Genomic DNA, 22,616 nt, shown 5'->3' on the forward strand with positions numbered 1-22,616 from the left:
GTCCCCGTCATGCACAGTCATCCTTTCCCATTCATTGCACAATGTCTCTGTGTGATGACCATATTTCTCACACATGATATACCTTGCCGACCCGATTGGTCGGTTTACCAAATCAACCTGAACCTCGGTTGATCGCCCCTTACCTGAACAACTGGCCCCCATCTCTGCAGGTGCTGCTTTAACTACCTCTGACTTCAAATCAGGGTCTTCGGCAACCCTTACAAAAACCAAGATGTCCAGTGTAAGGCTGCGGTGGGGGTTTTGCAACTAGGTCCGCCCACTTAACTCCCGCCCACGCTGGCCAATACGGCGACCAAAGTTCCCAGAGGTTCCGTACCCAACCTAGGGCACCTAAGAACATCTACTTGCTCGGGCGTGTGGGAGTGTCTTACCCTCCCCAGCAAGTATCAGTCGTTGGAATGTCCCTGAGTGATCAGGCTACTTCCCTTAAAATAAAAAAATGACACAAATCACGTTAACAATGCACACAATCACATGCGGTACAATCGTATCTGCACACAAGCAACTAATCTTATGTGCGGAACGATCAACGGAATTGAAAATTTCGGCTGCAAATTCCTTCAGCCTGAGCTTTATTGGCCTATATGGGTCTCGCACCAACCCTCTTCGGTTGTGCTCTCTACTTCTAGTCTGCTGTACCTGAACCTCCTGGTCCTTGACCTCCTGGTCTGTTATGTACAGCAGACTCTACTGCTCATTAATGTCGAGATTAACAAGGGACGCCTCCCAAGCCACCCCACGCTATCACTCTTGCTGGTGTACCTCTTTCTACTGGCCTATGGTTCCCACGTCCGTAATAAAAGAGAAATCTTATATATACACACTCTTACATTCGAACACTTATTTCTGTACAGAATTCCTTTCATTTGGTATTAGCCTAACCCAGAAGAATTGCAACAGAGAAGGTTTTTTCTTTTAACTTTAAACTTTTGGATTTGAGATAGATTTGCGTTATCGCGTTATTTCCTTATCGCCTACTAAACAATACTATCGTGCGGCTTGTATTTGGGTGTATCCGTACGCTCCAGTGCGTAATATACGCTCCGTGCGTCGACCCTTGTTGCGTACGCCCTGCCCTTGTAAGGACACGTGTACACAGACCAAGTACGTCCACAGTAACACACTACACGTTTATCAATGTGAATGATCTTTAACAGCAATCATTCACTGAACACCACCCAAATCTCCCTTGTATTTCTAGGCGAGACTGTGTGCGTGCCTATTACAATTATTCCCTTAAATATTACTTTTTATCTTTTAACTATTAATAACAACAAATGTCTCAGCACGTTATCACTAGTATGTGGCAATCAGGAGAATGAGGCACGGACAAATAATAGTAAACAAGAAATACAGGTGTGTGTGCTTATGCATACATACGCAAAACAGAAACAAAACAGGTTTTAAAAGACAATAACGTACTGTTCCTACCTTCCGGTACCGGATTCCCTCAGCACTCCTTACTAAGCGAAGCAGACGCTTATCTGGTCAGCACTACGAGGGATAACACCTCCCGCCCTTTGCTGACCGATAATGTCTACTAAAGTTACCTAGTGCAGATATGTGAAGAGCGGATGAGTCCCCCAATTGATAAAGCCTATAAATTTATCCTATTTAAAACACTCTAAAAGGTCAATGAACACAGTACGCAATTGGCGTATGATGTACCGTAAGGGTAAGCACTTATCGTAGCAAACTCTTAGCCGTGGACGAGACGCACGAGCGGCACGTTCGCTTACGGCTTAAAGCGTAGAGGCAAGCACGCTAGAGGCTGCCGACTAACGTAATGATACACTATCAGCGTAGCGGACGCTCGAGACCACGAGGAGATCACAAGCGGCGCTGACGCTCACAGAGTTAAACCTTTATAACTATACCATAAGTAATGTACTTATACTGTAAACCTTTGTGCAGTGATAAGGTGTAAATGCAACGCAGTGTAACCTTGTTACTTTAAAGCTGTATGAGCGTATGTGACGCTCAGAGAACACTTTAGCAATATAATAAACACTCAAATACCGGTCTAAGGTTCTAACACCTTTAAGGGAGAGAATGAACGTTCAATTGCAAAAGAATACACAATACAAGTTATACACTACCAAACTAACATAGAATACCTAACCGAATTACTACACATAAAATACAATAACGACACAATTTCATTTAAGGGGAAGGAGAGAGAGAGAATGGCTTACAACATTAATAAGAGACAAAATGGTTGCAGAGAACTTACGCACAAGGGAAAACAATCGCATGCGCCTTCCTGGATATCCAGCTCCCGATTATCAGTGATGAGAACCGTTGAGAAGAGTAGAGTGGAGCTGGCCCAGGTCGGCTTGTCTTTATATACACTACACACAATACAGTACAATGGTCCCTACATTCTTATTGTTCATTGGACACAGGAATTCGTCTCCGCATTATAACAAAAGGTCATAGGTTGGTTCATACAGGTGGGCTGTGACTATTTCACACTGCTCAGGTGGGAGGGAAACTCAGGTTTCCCGCCGCATGGGTAATAAACTGCATTTATAGTAAATGTCCATAAACTTGTTATAGTCATAACTATACGCACGAGCGAGTAATCCGTTTCAAACCAACACCGGAATGTTGCTAATTATATTCTCTTCCGATGGATACTAAACACCACTGTGTAACCCCTGTCTGACCCTTCGTATCAAACAAAGAGGGATCTCTTTGTCCCCGAACATGCTACATTAACTAAACTTTCAGATTCTATCAAAAGGACCATAATCTACAAAATACATTATATGACTAAAATATGTAACGATTAAGTCGCCCGCTAGACGCACACAAACTCTACCGTAAATGCGCACATCGTGCGCCTGCGGGTGCACGTGACCGAGTATACGCACGCACGGGAGGGCTTATGCACGTGCAGCGGGCACTCGCATGAGGTGCATATATGGCAATGTGTGGCGTGATATTTTTCTGACTTTGACAGTCCCATGCTTTCAGGGATTCGCAGATGGGGACGTGTCTTTGGATGTTGTCCGAGCTTACGAATATATGTACAAGTTACGTCGTCCTTTAGAAGGTCGGACCATTGGTTTGGTCCAAAGAATGGTTGGCCAGCATCTAGGCAGTCTTTGTTTAGATGGAATAGCTTTGCCAATCGGCAAGCTAATATTTCCTGTGGTAAGCAGTTTCCGGTTCAGACTGGTACTCATAATACCAGATCAGTGGGTGCCTCATGGGCGGCTATTTGAGGTGCTTCCTCTACTCAATTTTGCAGAGCGACAACGTGGTCTTCAGCCCACACATTCGCAAACTTTTACAGGTTTGATACCTTGGCGTCCGGAGATTCTAAGTGGGGATAACTTTGGGACGTCCCCTACTGTATAGGACTCCAGTGTCCCCTAGTGGGTGAAAGAGATAAGAGGATTTTCGTACTTAACGATAAATCCATTTCTCTGAATCCTCTAGGGGACACTGGACGCCCGCCTCAGTGCTGTCAACCTGCTGTGTTCAAAGTTCTTGTTCAAACAGTTCGTGCAAACAGCGTTGGTTTTTCTGTTAAGAGTTTCTTGGATGCTGTTTGCTTTGTTGTACGGTTTGGTTCCTCGCCAAGTGCTTGTCAGGAATCGACTCACCGCTGTTATGTCTGTCCGCCGGAGCGGACTCCGTCCGGGGTCACTGCATGTTGCTGTCATCTGTCACCCTGCTCTTGGATGCCATCTCAGGCCTGGAAGCGCCCCTGGAGTCAACGGGCGTGAGAGCGCGCCGCGTTCCTGCCGGGCCGCGGCATGGGCGCCGCCATGACAGTATTCCCCAGTGTAAGTGCGGCAGCCAATCCGGAGCTTGGCCGCACCCCCTTGTCTCACTCCAGCCAATACCTGCCGGTCAGGGGGTATATCATGAGCTGCAGGGTGAGTCAGAGGTTGTCCTGAACTTTGTGTCACTCCTGCGACCCGTGTGTCTGGACCTGTTCTCCTGTTTCTCCGTGTTCCTGGATATTCTCCTGATCCTCCGTGTTCCTGGATATTCTCCTGTACCTCTGTTACCTCCGTGGAACTACAAGCACCAGCACTACAGCAATACCTCTCTGGCTTCACCTCCACCATCTGCAGTGTGCTCCAGCCTTCATCAGTAGAGACTCTCTCTCCAGGTGCATTCCGTCATCTCACCTGTGATTCAGCCTGCAGGCTGCCTGTGCACTTCCAACAGCACAGTGGACATTTAACATCAAGTCTCCTGCTCTGCTACCAGGCTTGCTACCATTATTTTCACCTCTGCTGGCTCCATGTTTTAACTATTCTGGTTCATGTCTGCATATCATACACTGCCATAGACTTTCAGCTCCCAAGCTGTATTCCTATCATTGCCATTACCATTGCCAATACCATTGCATTGCGTTTGTTTATTTTCTGCTGCATTATTATCTGGACTTTTCGTTGTTAATAAAACTACATTGTGCACATGCGCAGAAATCCAATCCTGCCTCCTCACTTCATTCCTCCTACCTCCACTGACCCACTAGCGCCCCCTCCGGGGACACAAACTAAACCGACTCTGACAGTGCTATAATATTATGTCCTATTCTCTCAGTCAAATTTTTCAAACTGAGGGAGGAGGGATGTGAAGGGGGAGGTGCCGGCTGTGCAGACCATGCTAATTTTAGATTGTGCCACACCTCCGGTTGCAAGCTTCACACCCCTACTGTATAAGACTCCAGTGTCCCCTAGAGGATTTAGAGAAATGGATTTATCGGTAAGTACCAAAATCATCTTTTTTTGGGTTATTTAGGTAGAACGTCTTTCTCGTATAAAGGCAGAAGATATAAGGAGAGAAGAAGAGACATATGTGACTGATATAAAGGCAGAATATATAGAGGGAGAAGAAGAGACATATGTGAATGATATAACGGGAAAAGATACAGAGGAAGAAGAAGAGACGTATGTGACTGATATAAAGACAGAAGATATAGAGGGAGAAGAAGAGACGTATGTGACTGATATGATGACAGAAGATACAGAGGGAGAAGAAGAGACGTATGTGACTGATATAAAGGCAGAAGATATAGAGGGAGAAGAAGTGACGTATGTGACTGATATAAAGGCAGAAGATACAGAGGGAGAAGAAGAGACGTATGTGACTGATATAAAGGCAGAAGATATAGAGGGAGAAGAAGAGACGTATGTGACTGATATAAAGGCAGAAGATATAGCGAGAGAAGAAGAGACGTATGTGACTGATATAAAGGCAGAAGATACAGAGGGAGAAGAAGAGACGTATGTGACTGATATAAAGGCGGAAGATATAGAGGAAGAAGAAGAGACGTATGTGACTGATATAAAGACAGAAAATACAGAGGGAGAAGAAGAGACGTATGTGACTGATATAAAGGCAGAAGATACAGAGGGAGAAGAAAAGACATATGCGACTGATATGATGACAGAAGATACAGAAGGAGAAGAAGAGATGTATGTGACTGATATAAAGGCAGAAGATATAGCGGGAGAAGAAGAGACGTATGTGACTGATATCAAGGCAGAAGATACAGAGGGAGAAGAAGAGACGTATGTGACTGATATAAAGGCAGAAGATATAGATGGAGAAGAAGAGACGTATGTGAGGGGTGATCAGCAGTGTAAGGAGGATGAGATCCCTACAGATATCAGCACAGGTGAGTAAAAAACACTTATTACAGAAGTAACATATTCTCATTGCTCAGTCACTACAGCAATCTCTTATCCTACACCCTCCTCCGCCATCAGCACTGTTCTCAGTTGGGTGTTTATAACACAAGGCTATCCATGACAAACATCACATGTAGAGAGTTATTACACACATCACTATAGTGTTATTAAAAGTAACAAGCAGAAGTTTTTATGGATCATATATAAGTAGTAGTGTGTTTTTTGTGGCGCGCCTAATTTGTATGGGATCTAAATTTCTCAGTTTAGCAACCTTTTATTAAATAACCTTCATTTTGTTAGATGATGCAGGTATTAAATAACGCCTTGTATATAGTAGACCTATTTGGCCATTTGTGGTCAGGTTTATATCTTTACATTTAGCGAGGTGTAGTCATGGTGTAAAGGACAGAGTGTGATTCCTGATTAGTTAAAAAAACAAATACCAAATACTGAACAACATCACCAAGCAGGTAATTTCAACTTTAAACTTGTCATTTATTTTGTACTGTCTGGACATGGCTACTAATAACAGATGCACAGACATAATTCTTAAAGCTATGTGTGCAAATGCTAGGAGCTTAGGAGACAAAATTCCAGAGCTAATTGTGATAATGAACAGGGATAACCTGGATATTGTGGCAATTACAGAGTCATAGTGCAATGAGAATCATGACTGGGACATATCTATACCAGGATAGAATTTATTTAGAAAGGATAGAATGGTCAGTGTAGGAGGGAGGGTAGCAATGTATGTGGGAAAAAAAGCATGAATGCTACTTCAATTAATACAAAATATTTAAGACAAATCTGAAGCCCTTTTGGTCACCACAGAATCCGGGGGAAAGGACATTATTCGCATTGGGGTGATCTATAGATGACGTGGCCAGGGGCAGGATTTGAACAGGAATCTATTGTTGGACATCAGTAAAATGGCTTTAAAGGGAGAAGTCATAATCATAGGAGACATTAATTTACCTGATGCAAGGGGAGGGGTCTTTTGCAATTTCAGCTACAAGTGGTAATTTCCTTACAGGGAGCATCTCTCAATAAACAGCAGATATTTCCCTTCTGCATAGAAGAGCGGTCCGGAAAGAAAGAAGTAAACTTCCTTTTTGGGAGCACTCTTGTTAACTTAATTGCAATTAAAATATAACCTTTAATAACTATTCACTAAAAATTCATATAAATTGATCCTACTTAATTAAAAGAAAGATTACTATTGACTGAATTGTCAGTATTATATCAACCGGGGTGAAAAATATTTTATTTAGAAGAAATATATTCATATGTGTAATACTTTACCATCTAGAACACTTTCAGACAGCCGTGGGCTCTCCCTATTGTTTCCTGTAAATAGAATCAGTTACATGTGCATGGTATCCACACACACACCTTATTCATTATCATTTTCAGAAGGGAGACGCTGAGGCTTATATATACTGTCTATGTATGGTAGTTATCTCTTCCATACCTACTATACATAGACAGGAAAACTATGTATATAGGAAACTATACGTCTGTAAGACAATACAGAAGGAAACTATAGGTCAGTAAGACAATACAGAAGAAACTATAGGTCAGTAAGACATTACAGAAGAAACTATAGGTCAGTAAAACAATACAGAAGAAACTATAGGTCAGTAAGACAATACAGTAGGAAACTATAGGTCAGTAAGACAATACAGTCAGAAACTATAGGTCAGTAAGACAATACAGTAGGAAACTATAGGTCAGTAAGACAATACAGTCAGAAACTATAGTTCAGTAAAGGGCCCTACACACTTAAAGATTATCTGTCCAATCTGGCTGATTGGAAAGAAAATCCGGCAATGTCTGGGAGCAAATGACAATCAACCATTTGCTCCTAAAATCAAGAAAATGGACAAACACAGTTCAGATAAATTGGTTTAATGAAACAAATGTAACCAATCTGTCTGAAAGTCCATTTTTGTCTGTTTTCCAATCTTTGAGAGCAAATAGTAAATTGCCATTTGCTCCCAGACATTGCCAGATTTTCTTTCCAATCAGCCAGATTGGACAGATAATCTTTTAGTGTGTAGGGCCCTAAGACAATACAGAAGAAACTTTAGGTCAGTAAGACAATACAGTAGGAAACTATAGGTCAGTAAGACAGGAAACTATAAGTCAGTAAGACAGTGATACAGTAGGAAACTATAGGTCAGTAAGACAATATAGAAGGAAACTATAGGTCAATAAGACAATACAGAAGGCAACTAGGTCAGTAAGACATTACAGAAGAAACTATAGGTCAGTAAGAATACAGAAGGAAACTATAGGTCAGTAAAACAATACAGAAGAAACTATAGGTCAGTAAGACATTACAGAAGGAAACTAGGTCAGTAAAACAATACAGAAGCCACTATATGTCAGTATGACAATACAGTAGGAAACTATAGGTCAGTAAGACAATACAGAAGAAACTATAGGTCAGTAAAGACAATACAATAGGAAACTACAGGTCAGTAAGACAATACAGTAGGAAACTGTAGATAGATAAGGCGTTGACATGCTTATCTAAGAAGGTGGCCCTGCCGTCACAGGATACGGCCGCCCTAAAGGATCCTGCGGATAGGAAGTAGGAAGGTATCCTGAAGTCTGTTTATACACATTCTGGTACTCTACTGAGGCCAGCAACTGCTTCGGCCTGGATGTGTAGTGCTGTGGCAGCATGGACAGATACTCTGTCTGAGGGGATAGATACCCTGGACAGGGAGACTATTTTACTGACCCTGGGACATATCAAAGACACTGTCTTATATATGAGGGATGCCCAGAGGGATATTTGCCTACTGGGCTCTAGAGTAAACGCAATGTCGACTTCTGCCAGAAGGTTCCTGTGGACTCGGCAGTGGACTGGTGATGCCGACTCTAAAAAACACATGGAGGTTTTACCTTACAAGGGTGAGGAATTGTTTGGGGACGGTCTCTCGGACCTGGTTTCCACAGCAATGGCTGGGAAGTCGAATTTTTTGCCATATGTTCCCTCACAGCCAAAGAATGCACCGTATTACCAAATGCACTTCTTTCGTTCACAAAAAAGCAAGAAAGTCAGAAGTGCATCTTTTCTTGCCAGAGGCAGGGGTAGAGGAAAGAAGCTGCACCATGCAGCTAGTTCCCAGGAACAAAAGTCCTCCCCGGCCTCCACTAAATCCAGCGCATGATGCTGGGGCTCCACAGGCAGAGCCAGGAGCGGTGGGGGCGCGTCTCCGAAATTTCAGCCACCAGTGGGTTCGCTCACGGGTGGATCCTTGGGCTATACAAATTGTGTCTCAGGGATACAAGCTGGAATTAGAAGTGACGCCCCCTCACCGTTACCTAAAATCGGCCCTGCCGGCTTCTCCCATGGAAAGTGAGGTAGTGTTGGCAGCAATTCACAAGTTATATCTCCAGCAGGTGGTGGTGAAGGTTCCCCTTCTTCAACATGGAAGGGGCTACTATTCCACAATGTTTGTGGTGCCGAAACCGGACGGTTCGGTCAGACCCGTTTTGAATTTAAAATCCCTGAACATTTATCTGAAGAAATTCAAGTTCAAAATGGAATCGCTCAGAGCGGTCATTGCAAGCCTGGAAGAGGGGGATTTTATGGTGTCGCTGGACATCAAGGATGCTTACTTGCATGTCCCCATTTATCCTCCTCATCAGGAGTACCTCAGGTTTGTGGAACAGGACTCTCATTACCAATTCCAGACGTTGCCGTTTGGCCTGTCCACGGCACCGAGAATATTTACCAAGGTAATGGCGGAGATGATGGTACTCCTTCGAAAGCAAGGAGTTACAATTATCTCATACTTGGACGATCTCCTCATAAAGGCGAGGTCCAGGGAGCAGTTGCTGATTGGCCTAGCACACTCTCAGGAAGTGTTGCAACAACACGGGTGGATCTTGAATATTCCAAAGTCGCACCTGATCCCTACGACGCGTCTGCCCTTCCTGGGCATGATTCTGGACACAGACCAGAAGAAGGTGTTTCTCCCGGCGGAGAAGGCTCAGGAGCTTGTGACTCTGGTCAGAGACCTCCTAAAACCGAAACAGGTGTCGGTGCATCACTGCACGCGAGTCCTGGGAAAGATGGTGGCGTCATATGAAGCCATTCCCTTCGGCAGGTTCCATGCGAGGATCTTTCAGTGGGATCTGTTGGACAAGTGGTCCGGATCGCATCTTCAGATGCATCGGCTGATCACCCTGTCCCCCAGGCCAGGGTGTCTCTTCTGTGGTGGCTTCAAAGTGCTCACCTCTTCGAAGGCCGCAGGTTCGGCATACAGGACTGGGTCCTGGTGACCACGGAAGCAAGCCTCCGAGGCTGTGGTCAAGTCAGGAGACTTCTCTGCACATCAGTATCCTGGAACTAAGGGCCATATACAACGCCCTGAGTCAAGTGGAGCCTTTGCTTCGAAACCAACCAGTGCTGATTCAATCAGACAATATCACCGCAGTGGCCCATGTAAACCGCCAGGGCAGCACAAGAAGCAGGGTGGCAATGGCGGAAGCCACCAGGATTCTTCGCTGGGCGGAGAATCACCTGCAAGCACTGTCAGCGGTGTTCATTCCGGGAGTGGACAACTGGGAAGCAGACTTCCTCAGCAGGCACGACCTCCACCCGGGAGAGTGGGGACTTTATCAAGAAGTCTTCACACAGATTGCAAATCGTTGGGAACTGCCACAGGTGGACATGATGGCGTCCCGCCTCAACAAAAAGCTAAAAAGGTATTGCGCCAGGTCAAGGGACCCTCAGGCAATAGCTATGGACGCACTAGTAACACCATGGGTGTACCAGTCAGTCTATGTGTTTCCTCCTCTTCCTCTCATACCAGAGGTGCTGAGAATTGTAAGAAAAAGAGGAGTGAGAACAATACTCATTGTTCTGGATTGGCCAAGAAGGACTTGGTACCCGGAACTGCAAGAAATGCTCACAGAGGACCCATGGCCTCTGCCTCTCAGACAGGACCTGTTGCAACAAGGGCCCTGTCTGTTCCAAGACTTACCGCGGCTGCGTTTGACGGCATGGCGGTTGAACACTGGATCCTAGCGGAAAAAGGCATTCCGAAGAAGTTGTTCCTACGCTGATAAAGGCTAGGAAGGACGTGACAGCAAAGCATTATCACCGTATATGGCGAAAATATGTTGCTTAGTGTGAGGCCAGGAAGGCCCCTGCAGAGGAATTCCAGGTGGGCCGGTTCCTGCACTTCCTACAGTCAGGAGTGTCTATGGGCCTAAAATGAGGGTCCATAAAGGTCCAGATTTCGGCCCTATCCATTTTCTTTCAAAAGGAACTGGCTTCACTGCCTGAGGTTCAGACGTTTGTTAAGGGAGTGCTGCATATTCAGCCCCCTTTTGTGCCACCAGTGGCACCATGGGATCTTAACGTGGTGTTGGGTTTCCTGAAATCCCACTGGTTTGAGCCACTTAAAACCGTGGAGCTAAAGTATCTCACGTGGAAAGTGGTCATGCTGTTGGCCTTAGCTTCGGCTAGGCGTGTGTCAGAATTGGTGGCTTTATCATGTAAAAGACCCTATCTGGTTTTCCATATGGACAGGGCAGAATTGCGGACACGTCCGCAATTTCAGCCAAAGGTGTTGTCATCTTTTCATTTGAACCAACCTATTGTGGTGCCTGCGGCTACTCATGACTTGGAGGATTCCAAGTTGCTTGACGTAGTCCGGGCTTTGAAGATTTATGTTACCAGAACGGCTGGAGTCAGGAAGACTGACTCGCTGTTTATCCTGTATGCATCCAACAAGCTGGGTGCTCCTGCTTCAAAGCAAACTATTGCTCGCTGGATCTGTAACACGATTCAGCAGGCTCATTCTGCGGCTGGATTGCCGCATCCAAAATCAGTGAAAGCCCATTCCACAAGGAAGGTGGGCTCTTCTTGGGCGGCTGCCCGAGGGGTCTCGGCAGTACAGCTTTGCCGAGCTGCTACTTGGTCAGGTTCAAACACATTTGCAAAATTCTACAAGTTTGATACCCTGGCTGAGGAGGACCTTGTGTTTGCCCAGTCGGTGCTGCAGAGTCATCCGCACTCTCCCGCCCATTTGGGAGCTTTGGTATAATCCCCATGGTCCTTACGGAGTCCCCAGCATCCACTAGGACGTTAGAGAAAATAAGATTTTACTCACCGGTAAATCTATTTCTCGTAGTCCGTAGTGGATGCTGGGCGCCCGTCCCAAGTGCGGACTTTCTGCAATACGTGTATATAGTTATTGCTTACTAAAGGGTTATGTTATGTGGCATCCGTTGAGTGATGCTCGTTTGTTATTCATGCTGTTAACTGGGTATGTTATCACAAGTTGTACGGTGTGATTGGTGTGGCTGGTATGAGTCTTACCCTGGATTCCAAAAATCCTTTCCTTGTACTGTCAGCTCTTCCGGGCACAGTTTCCTTAACTGAGGTCTAGAGGAGGGGCATAGAGGGAGGAGCCAGTGCACACCAGGTAGTACTAAATCTTTCTTTAGAGTGCCCAGTCTCCTGCGGAGCCCGTTTATTCCCCATGGTCCTTACGGAGTCCCCAGCATCCACTACGGACTACGAGAAATAGATTTACCGGTGAGTAAAATCTTATTTTTTACCATTTATTCCCCAACAGCAAAAGAAAATATCACCGTATCAGATGCAGTCCTTTCGGTCGCAAAAGTCCAGAAGAGGTCGGGGGGTCCTCCTTCCTTGCCAGAGGTAAGGCTGGAGGGATAGAGAACCCGCTTCGGCCAGTGCCCAGGAACAAATGTCCTCCCCGGCTACTTCAAAACGCTCAGCATGACGCTGGGGCTCCCCTGAGGGAGTCTGCACCGGTGGGGGCACGTCTTCGACTTTTCAGCCAGGCCTGGGTCAGCTCAGACCTGAATCCTTGGGTGTTGGAAATAGTTTCCCTGGGTTACAAACTGGAATTCGAAGAGGTGCCTCCGCGCTGATATTTCAAGTCGGCATTACCAGCTTCTACACCAGAACGGAATGTAGTGTTAGCTGCAATTCAAACGCTGTGTCTACAGCAACTAATTATCAGGGTTCCCTTGAACCAGCAGGGAAGAGGCTACTACTCAACCCTCTTTGTGGTCCCGAAACCGGACGGTTCGGTAAGACCTATTTTGCATCTAAAATCCCTAAACCTGTACATGAAAAGATTCAAATTCAAGATGGAATCCCTCAGGACGATTATAGCCAGTATGGTGTCACTGCACATAAAGGATGCGTACCTTCATGTCCCCATATATCCCTCCCATCAGGAATACCTAAGATTCATTGTACAGGATTGTCATTACCAATTTCAGACGTTGCCGTTTGGGCTTTCCACGGCCCTGAGGATTTTGTCAGAAATCATGGTGCTCCTGCGCAAGCATGGAGTCACAATTATCCCATACTTGGACGATCTCCTGATAAAGGCGAGATCAAGAGAGAAAATTGCTGAACAGTGTAACGCTCTCTCTGAGAGTGCTCCAGCAACACGGTTGGATTCTGAATCTACCGAAGTCACAGTTGATTCCGACAACTCGACTAATGTTCCTAGGTATGATACTGGATACGGAACAAATGAAGGTTTTTCTTCCGTTGGGGAAGGCCCAGGACATCCAGAACATGGTCAGAGACCTGCTAAAACCGAAAAGGGTTCAACAATGCACTCGAGTTCTGGGAAAAATGGTGGCGGACTACGAGGCCATCCCCTTCGGCAGGTTCCATGCGAGGACGTTTCAATGGGACTTTCTGGACAAATGGTCCGGGTCGCATCTGCACTTACATCAAGGGCCAGGGTGTCTCTCCTATGGTGGCTACAAAGTGCTGACCTGCTGGAGGGTCGCAGGTTCGGAATTCAGGACTGGATCCTGGTAACCACGGACGCGAGCCTCCGAGGATGGGGAGCAGTCACCCAAGGAAAACATTTTCAGGGACTGTGGTCAGACCAGGAATCCTGTCTACACATTAACGTGTTGGAACTCAGGGCCATATACAACGGCCTTCGACAAGCGTAGAGTTTTCTTCGAAACCTACCAGTTCTGATTCAATCAGACAATGTCACAGCAGTGGCTCATGTGAACCACCAAGGCGGGACAAGAAGCAGAGTCGCGATGACGGAAGCCGCAAGGATTCTTCGCTTGGCGGAAAATCACGTAAGCGCTCTGTCGGCTGTTTTCATTCCGGGAGTGGACAACTGGGAAGCAGACTTCCTCAGCAGACACGATCTCCATCCAGGAGAGTGGGGACTTCATCAAGAAGTCTTTGCAGATATAACACGTCTTTGGGGAATTCCTCAAATAGACATGATGGCGTCACGCCTCAACAAAAAGCTTCGGAGGTATTGTGCCAGGTCTCTGGACCCTCAGGCAGTAGCAGTAGACTACCTGGTAACACCGTGGGTGTTCCACTCAGTCTCCATGTTTCCTCCTCTTCCTCTCATCAAAAAAGTGTTGAGGATCATAAGGCGAAGAAGAGTACAGACGATACTCGTTGTTCCAGACTGGCCTCGAAGGGCCTGGTACTCAGATCTTCAAGAGATGCTCACAGGAGATCCCTGGCCTCTCCCTCTGAGGGAGGACCTGTTGCAACAGGGGCCCTGTATATTCCAAGACTTACCGCGGTTACGTTTGACGGCATGGCGGTTGAACGCCGAATCCTAGCGGAGAAGGGGATTCCGGAGGAGGTCATCCCTACTTTAATAAAGGCTAGGAAGGAGGTGACGGTGAAACATTATCACCGTATCTGGCGAAAGTATGTGTCTTGGTGTGAAAACAAGAACGCGCCTATGGAAGATTTTCATTTGGGGCGTTTTCTCCACTTCCTGCAGACAGGAGTGGATATGGGCCTGAAATTAGGTTCTGTTAAGGTACAGATTTCAGCCCTTCGATTTTCTTTCAGAGGGAATTGGCTTCTCTTCCAGAAGTCCAGACGTTTGTAAAGAGAGTGCTGCACATCCAGCCTCCTTATGTGCCTCCAGTGGCACCGTGGGACCTGAACGTGTTGTTGCAGTTCCTAAAATCACACTGGTTTGAACCACTTAACAGGGTTGAGTTTAAATTTCTTACCTGGAAGGTGGTCATGTAGTTGGCCTTGGCATCGACAAGGAGAGTGTCAGAATTGGCGGCCTTGTCACACAAGAGCCCCTACTTGATTTTTCATGTGGATAGAGCGGAATTGAGGACACACCCTCAATATTTGCCTAAAGTGGTTTCTTCATTCCATCTGGTGCCTGTGGCTACGAGTGACTTGGAGGATTCCAGGTCCCTGGACGTAGTCAGGGCTTTGAAGATTTATGTAGCCAGAACGGCTAGAATTAGGAAAACAGAGGCACTGTTTGTCCTGTATGCTGCTAATAAGATTGGCGCACCTGCTTCGAAGCAGACTATTGCTCACTGGATCTGTAATACGATTCAGCAGGCTCATTCTGCGGCTGGATTGCCGCTTCCAAATTCGGTTAAGGCCCATTCCACTAGGAATGGTGGGCTCTTCTTCGGCGGCTGCCCGAGGCGTCTCGGCATTACAGCTTTGCCGTGCGGCGACTTGGTCGGAGTTTGATACCCTGGCTGACGAGGACCTAGCTTTTGCTCAGTCGGTGCTGCAGAGTCATTCGCACTCTCCCGCCCGATTGGGAGCTTTGGTATAAACCCCATGGTCCTTACGGAGTCCCCAGCATCCTCTAGGACTTAAGAGAAAATAATATTTTAAACCTACCGGTAAATCTATTTCTCCTAGTCCGTAGAGGATGCTGGGCGCCCGTCCCAGTGCGGAAACTCTGCAAGACTTGCATATAGTTGTTGCTTACATAAGGGTTATGTTACAGTTGGAGTCGGTTTTGGACCGTCACTGTTGTTGTTCATACGGTTAACTGGTTATGTATGTTCCAGGTTACATGGTTTGATTGGTGTGGGCTGGTATGAATCTTGCCCTTGGATTTTTAAATCCTGCCTTGTATTGTCCATCTCCTCTGGGCACAGTTCTCTAACTGAGGTCTGGAGGAGGGGCATAGAGGGAAGAGCCAGTGCACACCCATAGGAAAAGTTCTATTTAGGTGCCCATGTCTCCTGCGGAGCCCGTCTATACCCCATAGTCCTTACGGAGTCCCCAGCATCCTCTACGGACTAGGAAAAATAGATTTACCGATAGGTTTAAAATCTTATTATAAATGAGTTCCTTCTAACACCGCACAACTGCTCAGTGCGCAGACATTTGTGAGCAAAATAAAAAATCTATGGAGAAATATCACCAATAACTTTTTGCGGCTAATTGGTTAGGGAGTTTTTGCGATGAACTGAATCCCCCCCACACAGTGTTTATACATACAGTATGATGTTCCATTGAGATTACCGCTGGAGGAAACTCTGCCACAATATTATTAAATGTGTAATTTATCCCATCCTCGTATGGGTGTAATATATAAATATATTCTTACTGACCAGGATTACCAGCACTGAATCAATTATCACCCAATATAATATACATGCCGATGTTTAACAACAAATACACTTGTTTCTTTATTACTTTATTCACCTTTATACATTTACCTTTGTGTTTAATATATCACTGATTTATCTTACATACTTTACTGTACTTAATAAAGGTTATATATTATTTATTAGTGCACAAACAGGACAGCACTGTCTCTTCTTTGCTGTTTTATTATTGCAAATCCCATGTCACCTCTAGTAATCCCACATGAGCGTCCATGTCACCTCTAGTAATCACACATGAGCGTCCATGTCACCTCTAGTAATCCCACATGAGCGTCCGTGTCACCTCTAGTAATCCCACATGAGTGTCCATGTCACCTCTAGTAATCCCACATGAGCGTCCATATAACCTCTAGTAATCCCACATGAGCGTCCATGTCACCTCTAGTAATCCCACATGAGCGTCCTTGTCACCTCTGGTAATCCCACATGAGTGGCCATGTCACCTCTAGTAATCCCACATGAACGTCCATGTCACCTCTAGTAATCCCACATGAGCGTCCATATAACCTCTAGTAATCCCACATGAGCGCCCATGTCACCTCTAGTAACCCCACGTGAGCATCCATGTCACCTCTAGTAACCCCACATGAACATCCATGTCACCTCTAGTAACCCCACGTGAGCGTCCATGTCACCTCTAGTAACCCCACGTGAATGTCCATGTCACCTCTAGTAACCCCACATGAGCGTCCATGTCACCTCTAGTAACCCCACGAGCGCCCATGTCACCTCTAGTAACCCCACATGAGCGTCCATGTCACCTCTATTAACCCCACATGAGCGTCCATGTCACCTCTAGTAATCCCACATGAGCGTCCATGTCACCTCTAGTGATCCCACATGAGCATCCGTGTCACCTCTAGTGATCCCACATGAGCGTCCATGTCACCTCTAGTAACCCCACATGAGCGTCCATGTCACCTCTAGTAATCCTACGTGAGCATCCGTGTCACCTCTAGTAATCCCACGTGAGCGTCCGTGTCACCTCTAGTAATCCCACGTGAGCGTCCTTGTCACCTCTAGTAATCCCACGTGAGCGTCCCTGTCCCCTCTAGTAATCCCACGTGAGCGTCCCTGTCACCTCTAGTAATCCCACGTGAGCGTCCCTGTCTCCTCTAGTAATCCCACGTGAGCGTCCGTGTCACCTCTAGTAATCCCACGTGAGCGTCCGTGTCACCTCTAGTAATCCCACGTGAGTGTCCGTGTCACCTCTAGTAATTCCACGTGAGCGTCCACGTCACCTCTAGTAATCCCACATGAGCATCCACGTCCCCTCTAGTAATCCCACATGAGCGTTCAGTGTTGATCAAGCTCCATTCTAAGCATCCTAGCTTTTTTTGTTTTTTAATAAACATAAAAGCAATGATTACAGGTAAAAATGTCAGTTATAGAATTATATATTGTATCCTGTAACACCCTGGGTCTTGTCTACTCATTATATATATTAATGTATTTTATTTCCAGCAGATGGACACACAAGCAGGAATATCTCAGAAGGACATCTAATGTTATCCCTAGATTCTGAAATAACAGATAATGACAGTAGACAGGATTCTCCAGGAGCTAACCCCATTACCCCAATTATTCATCCAGCTCTATCAGTTGATCCCTCTGATACTGGGAAATGTTCTCCTGATCACTCTGATATTGGTGCATCTGTTACAGCTCTGACAGTAGATACAGTGTTTCCTTGTTCTATAGATGCCAAATGTTTTACACAGAACACAAAGCCTATTACCCATCAGCCAGCTAAGGCAGGGGACGGGCCATTTCCATGTTCTGAGTGTGGGAAATGTTTTACATATAAATCATATCTTGTTAGACATGAGAGAAGTCACACAGGTGAGAAGCCGTATTCCTGTTCTGAGTGTGGGAAATGTTTCGCATATAAATCACAACTTGTTACACATCAGAGAAGTCACACAGGTGAGAAGCCATATTCCTGTTCTGAGTGTGGGAAATGTTTTGCATACAAATCACATTTTGTTATTCATCAGCATGCTCACACAGGTGAGAGGCCATTTTCCTGTTCTGAGTGTGGGAAATGTTTTACATATAAATCATATCTTGTTAGACATGAGAGAAGTCACACAGGTGAGAGGCCATTTTCCTGTTCTGAGTGTGGGAAATGTTTTGCATGTAAATCAGTTCTTGTTACACATCAGAGAAGTCACACAGGTGAGAAGCCATTTTCCTGTTCTGAGTGTGGGAAATGTTTTTTATCGACATCACATCTTGTTAGTCATCAGAGAAGTCACACAGGTGAGAAGCCATATTCCTGTTCTGAGTGTGGGAAATGTTTTTTATCGACATCACATCTTGTTAGTCATCAGAGAAGTCACACAGGTGAGAAGCCGTACTCCTGTTCTGAGTGTAGGAAATGTTTTGCACAGAAACCAGCTCTTGTTATACATCAGAGAAGTCACACAGGTGAGAAGCCATATTCCTGTTCTGAGTGTGGGAAATGTTTTTTATCGACATCACATCTTGTTAGTCATCAGAGAAGTCACACAGGTGAGAAGCCGTACTCCTGTTCTGAGTGTGGGAAATGTGTTGCATGGAAATCACATCTTGTTATTCATCAGAGAAGTCACACAGGTGAGAAGACGTATTCCTGTTCTGAGTGTGGGAAATGTTTTGCACACAAATCACATTTAGTTACACATCAGAGAAGTCACACAGGTGAGAAGCCATTTTCCTGTTCTGACTGTGGGAAATGTTTTTCATCGACATCACATCTTGTTAGACATCAGAGGAGTCACACAGGTGAGAAGCCATAGTCCTGTTCTGAGTGTGGGAAATGTTTTGCACGGAAATCAGTTCTTGTTAAACATCAGCGATTTCACAGATGAGAAGCCATTTTCATGCTGTGAGAGAAATAAATCTGCTCTTGTTGAACATATTAGACATTACCCAAGTCCGAAACCATTTACATCTTCTGGAGTATAATTATCACTGTCGTCCAATGTTCCTCAAGGGTGAATCCGATCTCCTATGCTTTATAAAATATACATGCTACCACTGGGTGATATAATCAGACGTCATGGCCTGATCTACCACTGCTATGCAGATGACCTGCTTTTTGCTCCATGTACTGAGAACCTAATACCAATAAATGGTTGTCTAGCTGAGCGCCAGGGGTGGATGATGCCAGTTGGCTGTGACTCAGTCTTTGTGAAACATAATAGAAGCTCCCAAACAAAGGACAAGACTACAGCTTTACCAACCATCTGGATTTATGCTTTGGTGTTCAGAATCGCAAAATACTGAACGTGTGCTGAATCTTTGTGTTGTCCTGGTATGTGGATGACACAGACATCAGGTATCCGCCACATACAATTCCTCATTCTTCCATCTGTGGACCATAACCAGAATCAAGCTCTTGATTCCCTCAGAAGTTCATAGACTACTGCAATGCCATCTACCTGGGTCACCCAGCAAAAGAATTACAGAGCTTTCAGGTTTTCCAAAAGGTGGAGAAAGTAAATTCTCCTCCCAATTGGAGAGTAACCCGCACCAGGATATAACTGTCCTGATAGTTTATGTACTTGGGGTACCTTTATATTAAATAATACCACTATCACAATTAAGTGAATAAATCGTGGGACATTCTCAAGGTAATTATAGGTGCTACCAACTGATTTAGGTCAAGGAATAAAGTCAAATCCCCAAAGGGAGGGGAAAGAAAAAATAAATCAGTTTTTTTGTGCGGTGCACACAACCCAATATCCAATATATTAAAATATTTTTCTTTATTGATAAATTGTTAAAAAATCCCTATGTTATTCGTATTTATAGGCAAAATTGCCACACTTAATATTTATTAATTTTATGTATAATTAAGGATATTAATCAGACTAGTATTGTCCTTAAATTTGTAATCAAGCAAAGTAATAAAAGATAGTAAGGAAAGTGAAAAAGAATGAAAATTAAGTGAATAAAGATTAAAAACAAAGCTGGTGTGTCGAGTGCCTTTTGTATTTATGTAATAAGATGGTCCTAATGTGCGTAAACCGTACTGGTTCCCACTGAGTTATATTGACATAAAAGGTTCTTACTGGGAAATACGTGAATATTTAACTGCAATAATACTCATTACTGGGATGTGTTCCACAGATGCAATATGGTATTAATAATTATGATAGTAAATGTGTGTCGGTTAACAGATGATTTCAGACAGAGACACAGATCCTATATTGTAATAGTTATTGCAGGTTCCACACGATCCCATCCCTGGGGTGTTGCATATTATGCCTGCAGAGTTCGTTTACTCAAGGTGATTTATTGTGTCTTTTATTGTAGTGCAAAAGATACATGTGAGGTAAGAGATAAGTCACTCAATAGAGCACCCAAAGTTGTCACATTACCCACATCAAGTGCTATTTAGGCACAGTTGCCTGAATAATATTGGCAAGCTGGACTGTGAATTTGCTATAAAATATTATTGTCACTACAATGTCCTGCTGAATCACCACCTTTAATTTCCCATGTGATCTGTGACTCAGAAAAGATCCAAAGATAGTCAGTTGACACAGTAATTTGGGCCAGCAATAACTCCTATGTGGTCATCCAGCGCCCCATCTGATATGATGTGCACGATTTAAATATATCACCGTGCAATCTGTAGTTGCAGTTAGTGCCTCTATAGTTGGATTCTTGCTTTCTGCTGCTAATATTGCGCAGTTCTCATTCTCATTAATAGAGATCTCGATCCAACTCAATCCATATGCTTATACACTTGGTAATAAGCGTACTCCTGCTAGATGTTTAGCGGTGCAGTGATTGCTTTCAAGTGTCTAACAGTCGTATATATTATTGCAATTAGACAGGCAATTACACCGCTCATCTGGTATGCTGTATGCAGGTTGATGATAACACATTCACCTATGTTTTTAATTGCTATAAACTCCACCTATAAGTTTGGCAGTGCAGTGATTGTTATGGTGCAGCACGTCAGTGAAATGTCACAATGGAGATTATTGATTCCTGAGGATACTGCTGTAAGTTTGGTAGTACTGTAATTCGTTTCTAATTTCTAACAGTCACGTATGTTTTACAGTAGCACGGGCGGTTGTACCGCTCGTCAGGTACACTGTATACAGGCTAATAATAGCACATTCTCCTGTGTAGATACTGCTACAAGTTTGGCTGTGCCGTAATTAGTTTCCAATTTCCAACAATCACATATGTTTCACAATGAGACGAGCAGTTGCACCGCTCGTTAGATACACTGTATACAGGCTAATAATAACACCTTCTCCTGTGATCTTAATTATCAATACTTCTACTATATGTTCATCAGTGCAGTAATTAATTTCAGATTTCTACCAGTCACATATAGCATTATGACTGGGCGGGCAGTTGCACCGCTCGTCGTAACGCTATCTGCAGGTTAACAGAGGCACATTCTCCTATGTACGTACACACATTTGATCGGACACTTTTTCTAACATTTATATATTGCACATTAGACACATCAGCCTAACGCCAATGCACATTTCGCTCATAGGCTTCCTCAGGGCACTATATCTTGCAGCTAGTACAGAATGCAGCAGCCAAGCTGTTACCTGACCAGCCCGTTCCAGCCTCATAACACCCATTCTCTACTCCCTTCACCGGCTGCCTGTAAGATGACAAATCTATTTCATAATTAACTAAATGACCTTCCCAGCCCAGCATTACATGGTCCAAGGTACTAGAAGCAGCTTCTGCCTCCTTACTGCCCTGCTGGCTTCTACAGATGAAGGACTGTTACCAGCAGTACCAAGAATCTCCTGTAATTCATTTATGGGTTGAACGTTTAGCTTTGACCATGGAACTCACTGCCTTGCACAGTCCAAGAGGCCTCCACTCTAGAGACCTTCACAAGCAGACTGATGACTGCTACTCACACTTTTCATTAATGTACCTCTATTTACTTCCTAAATAATACATCCCAAATGCTTAGGTCTTTATTCTGCTGTTTATTTTGTATCTTGTGCTTTGTGTAAATGTGAATGTGTAATGCCAGTTTCCACAATCTGTATTGCTGCACGACAATATGGCGGCCATTGGAACGTGTTTTCACTTCTTGTAGTTTACCTAACTTGTTGCAGACACTCATCTTGACATGGAGTGTTTTCTGATACAAGATCCTATCCATATATACCCTGTACATTATCATGTGCATTAGAGTCACCCGGGTTCCATCTGCGGTGGTTTGTTGTATGTTACATCTATATGGTGCGGATACTCCCCTGTATGATTTCATAATAAAAGCTTTTGTTTGCATCTAATTATTGCATTATAGCTTTTATTTTTTTATCTGTTTTATATTCCCGTCTGAGTAATTACGCCATAATATCTAATCTCGGAGTGGACCCCAAAAGATGTAAAGAAACCGTGTAAGTTTTCCATCATTCTGTTTCATATAAGCATACAGGTAAGTGATGGCACGGTGGTCACTGACCGTCACATTCCGGTGGTATAATGGAAGTGGAC

The 22,616-nt window shown here is 44.6% G+C and overlaps 1 protein-coding gene across 1 annotated transcript in view; it reads left to right on the plus strand.

Annotated features, from left to right (window-relative positions):
* The window catches only part of LOC134984329 (oocyte zinc finger protein XlCOF22-like), a 70,805-nt gene extending 48,394 nt beyond the window's left edge, over positions 1–22,411 (plus strand). The window contains exon 6 of the mRNA XM_063949934.1: positions 17,601–22,411. Within this exon, the coding sequence (XP_063806004.1) occupies positions 17,601–18,916 (1,316 nt within the window). The 3' untranslated portion in view covers positions 18,917–22,411. The remainder of the gene's footprint in view (positions 1–17,600) is intronic.
* The last annotated feature ends 205 nt before the right edge of the window (positions 22,412–22,616 follow it).

This window comes from Pseudophryne corroboree (assembly GCF_028390025.1).
Source record: "Pseudophryne corroboree isolate aPseCor3 chromosome 3 unlocalized genomic scaffold, aPseCor3.hap2 SUPER_3_unloc_5, whole genome shotgun sequence".
NCBI classification, from domain to species: Eukaryota; Metazoa; Chordata; class Amphibia; order Anura; family Myobatrachidae; genus Pseudophryne; species Pseudophryne corroboree.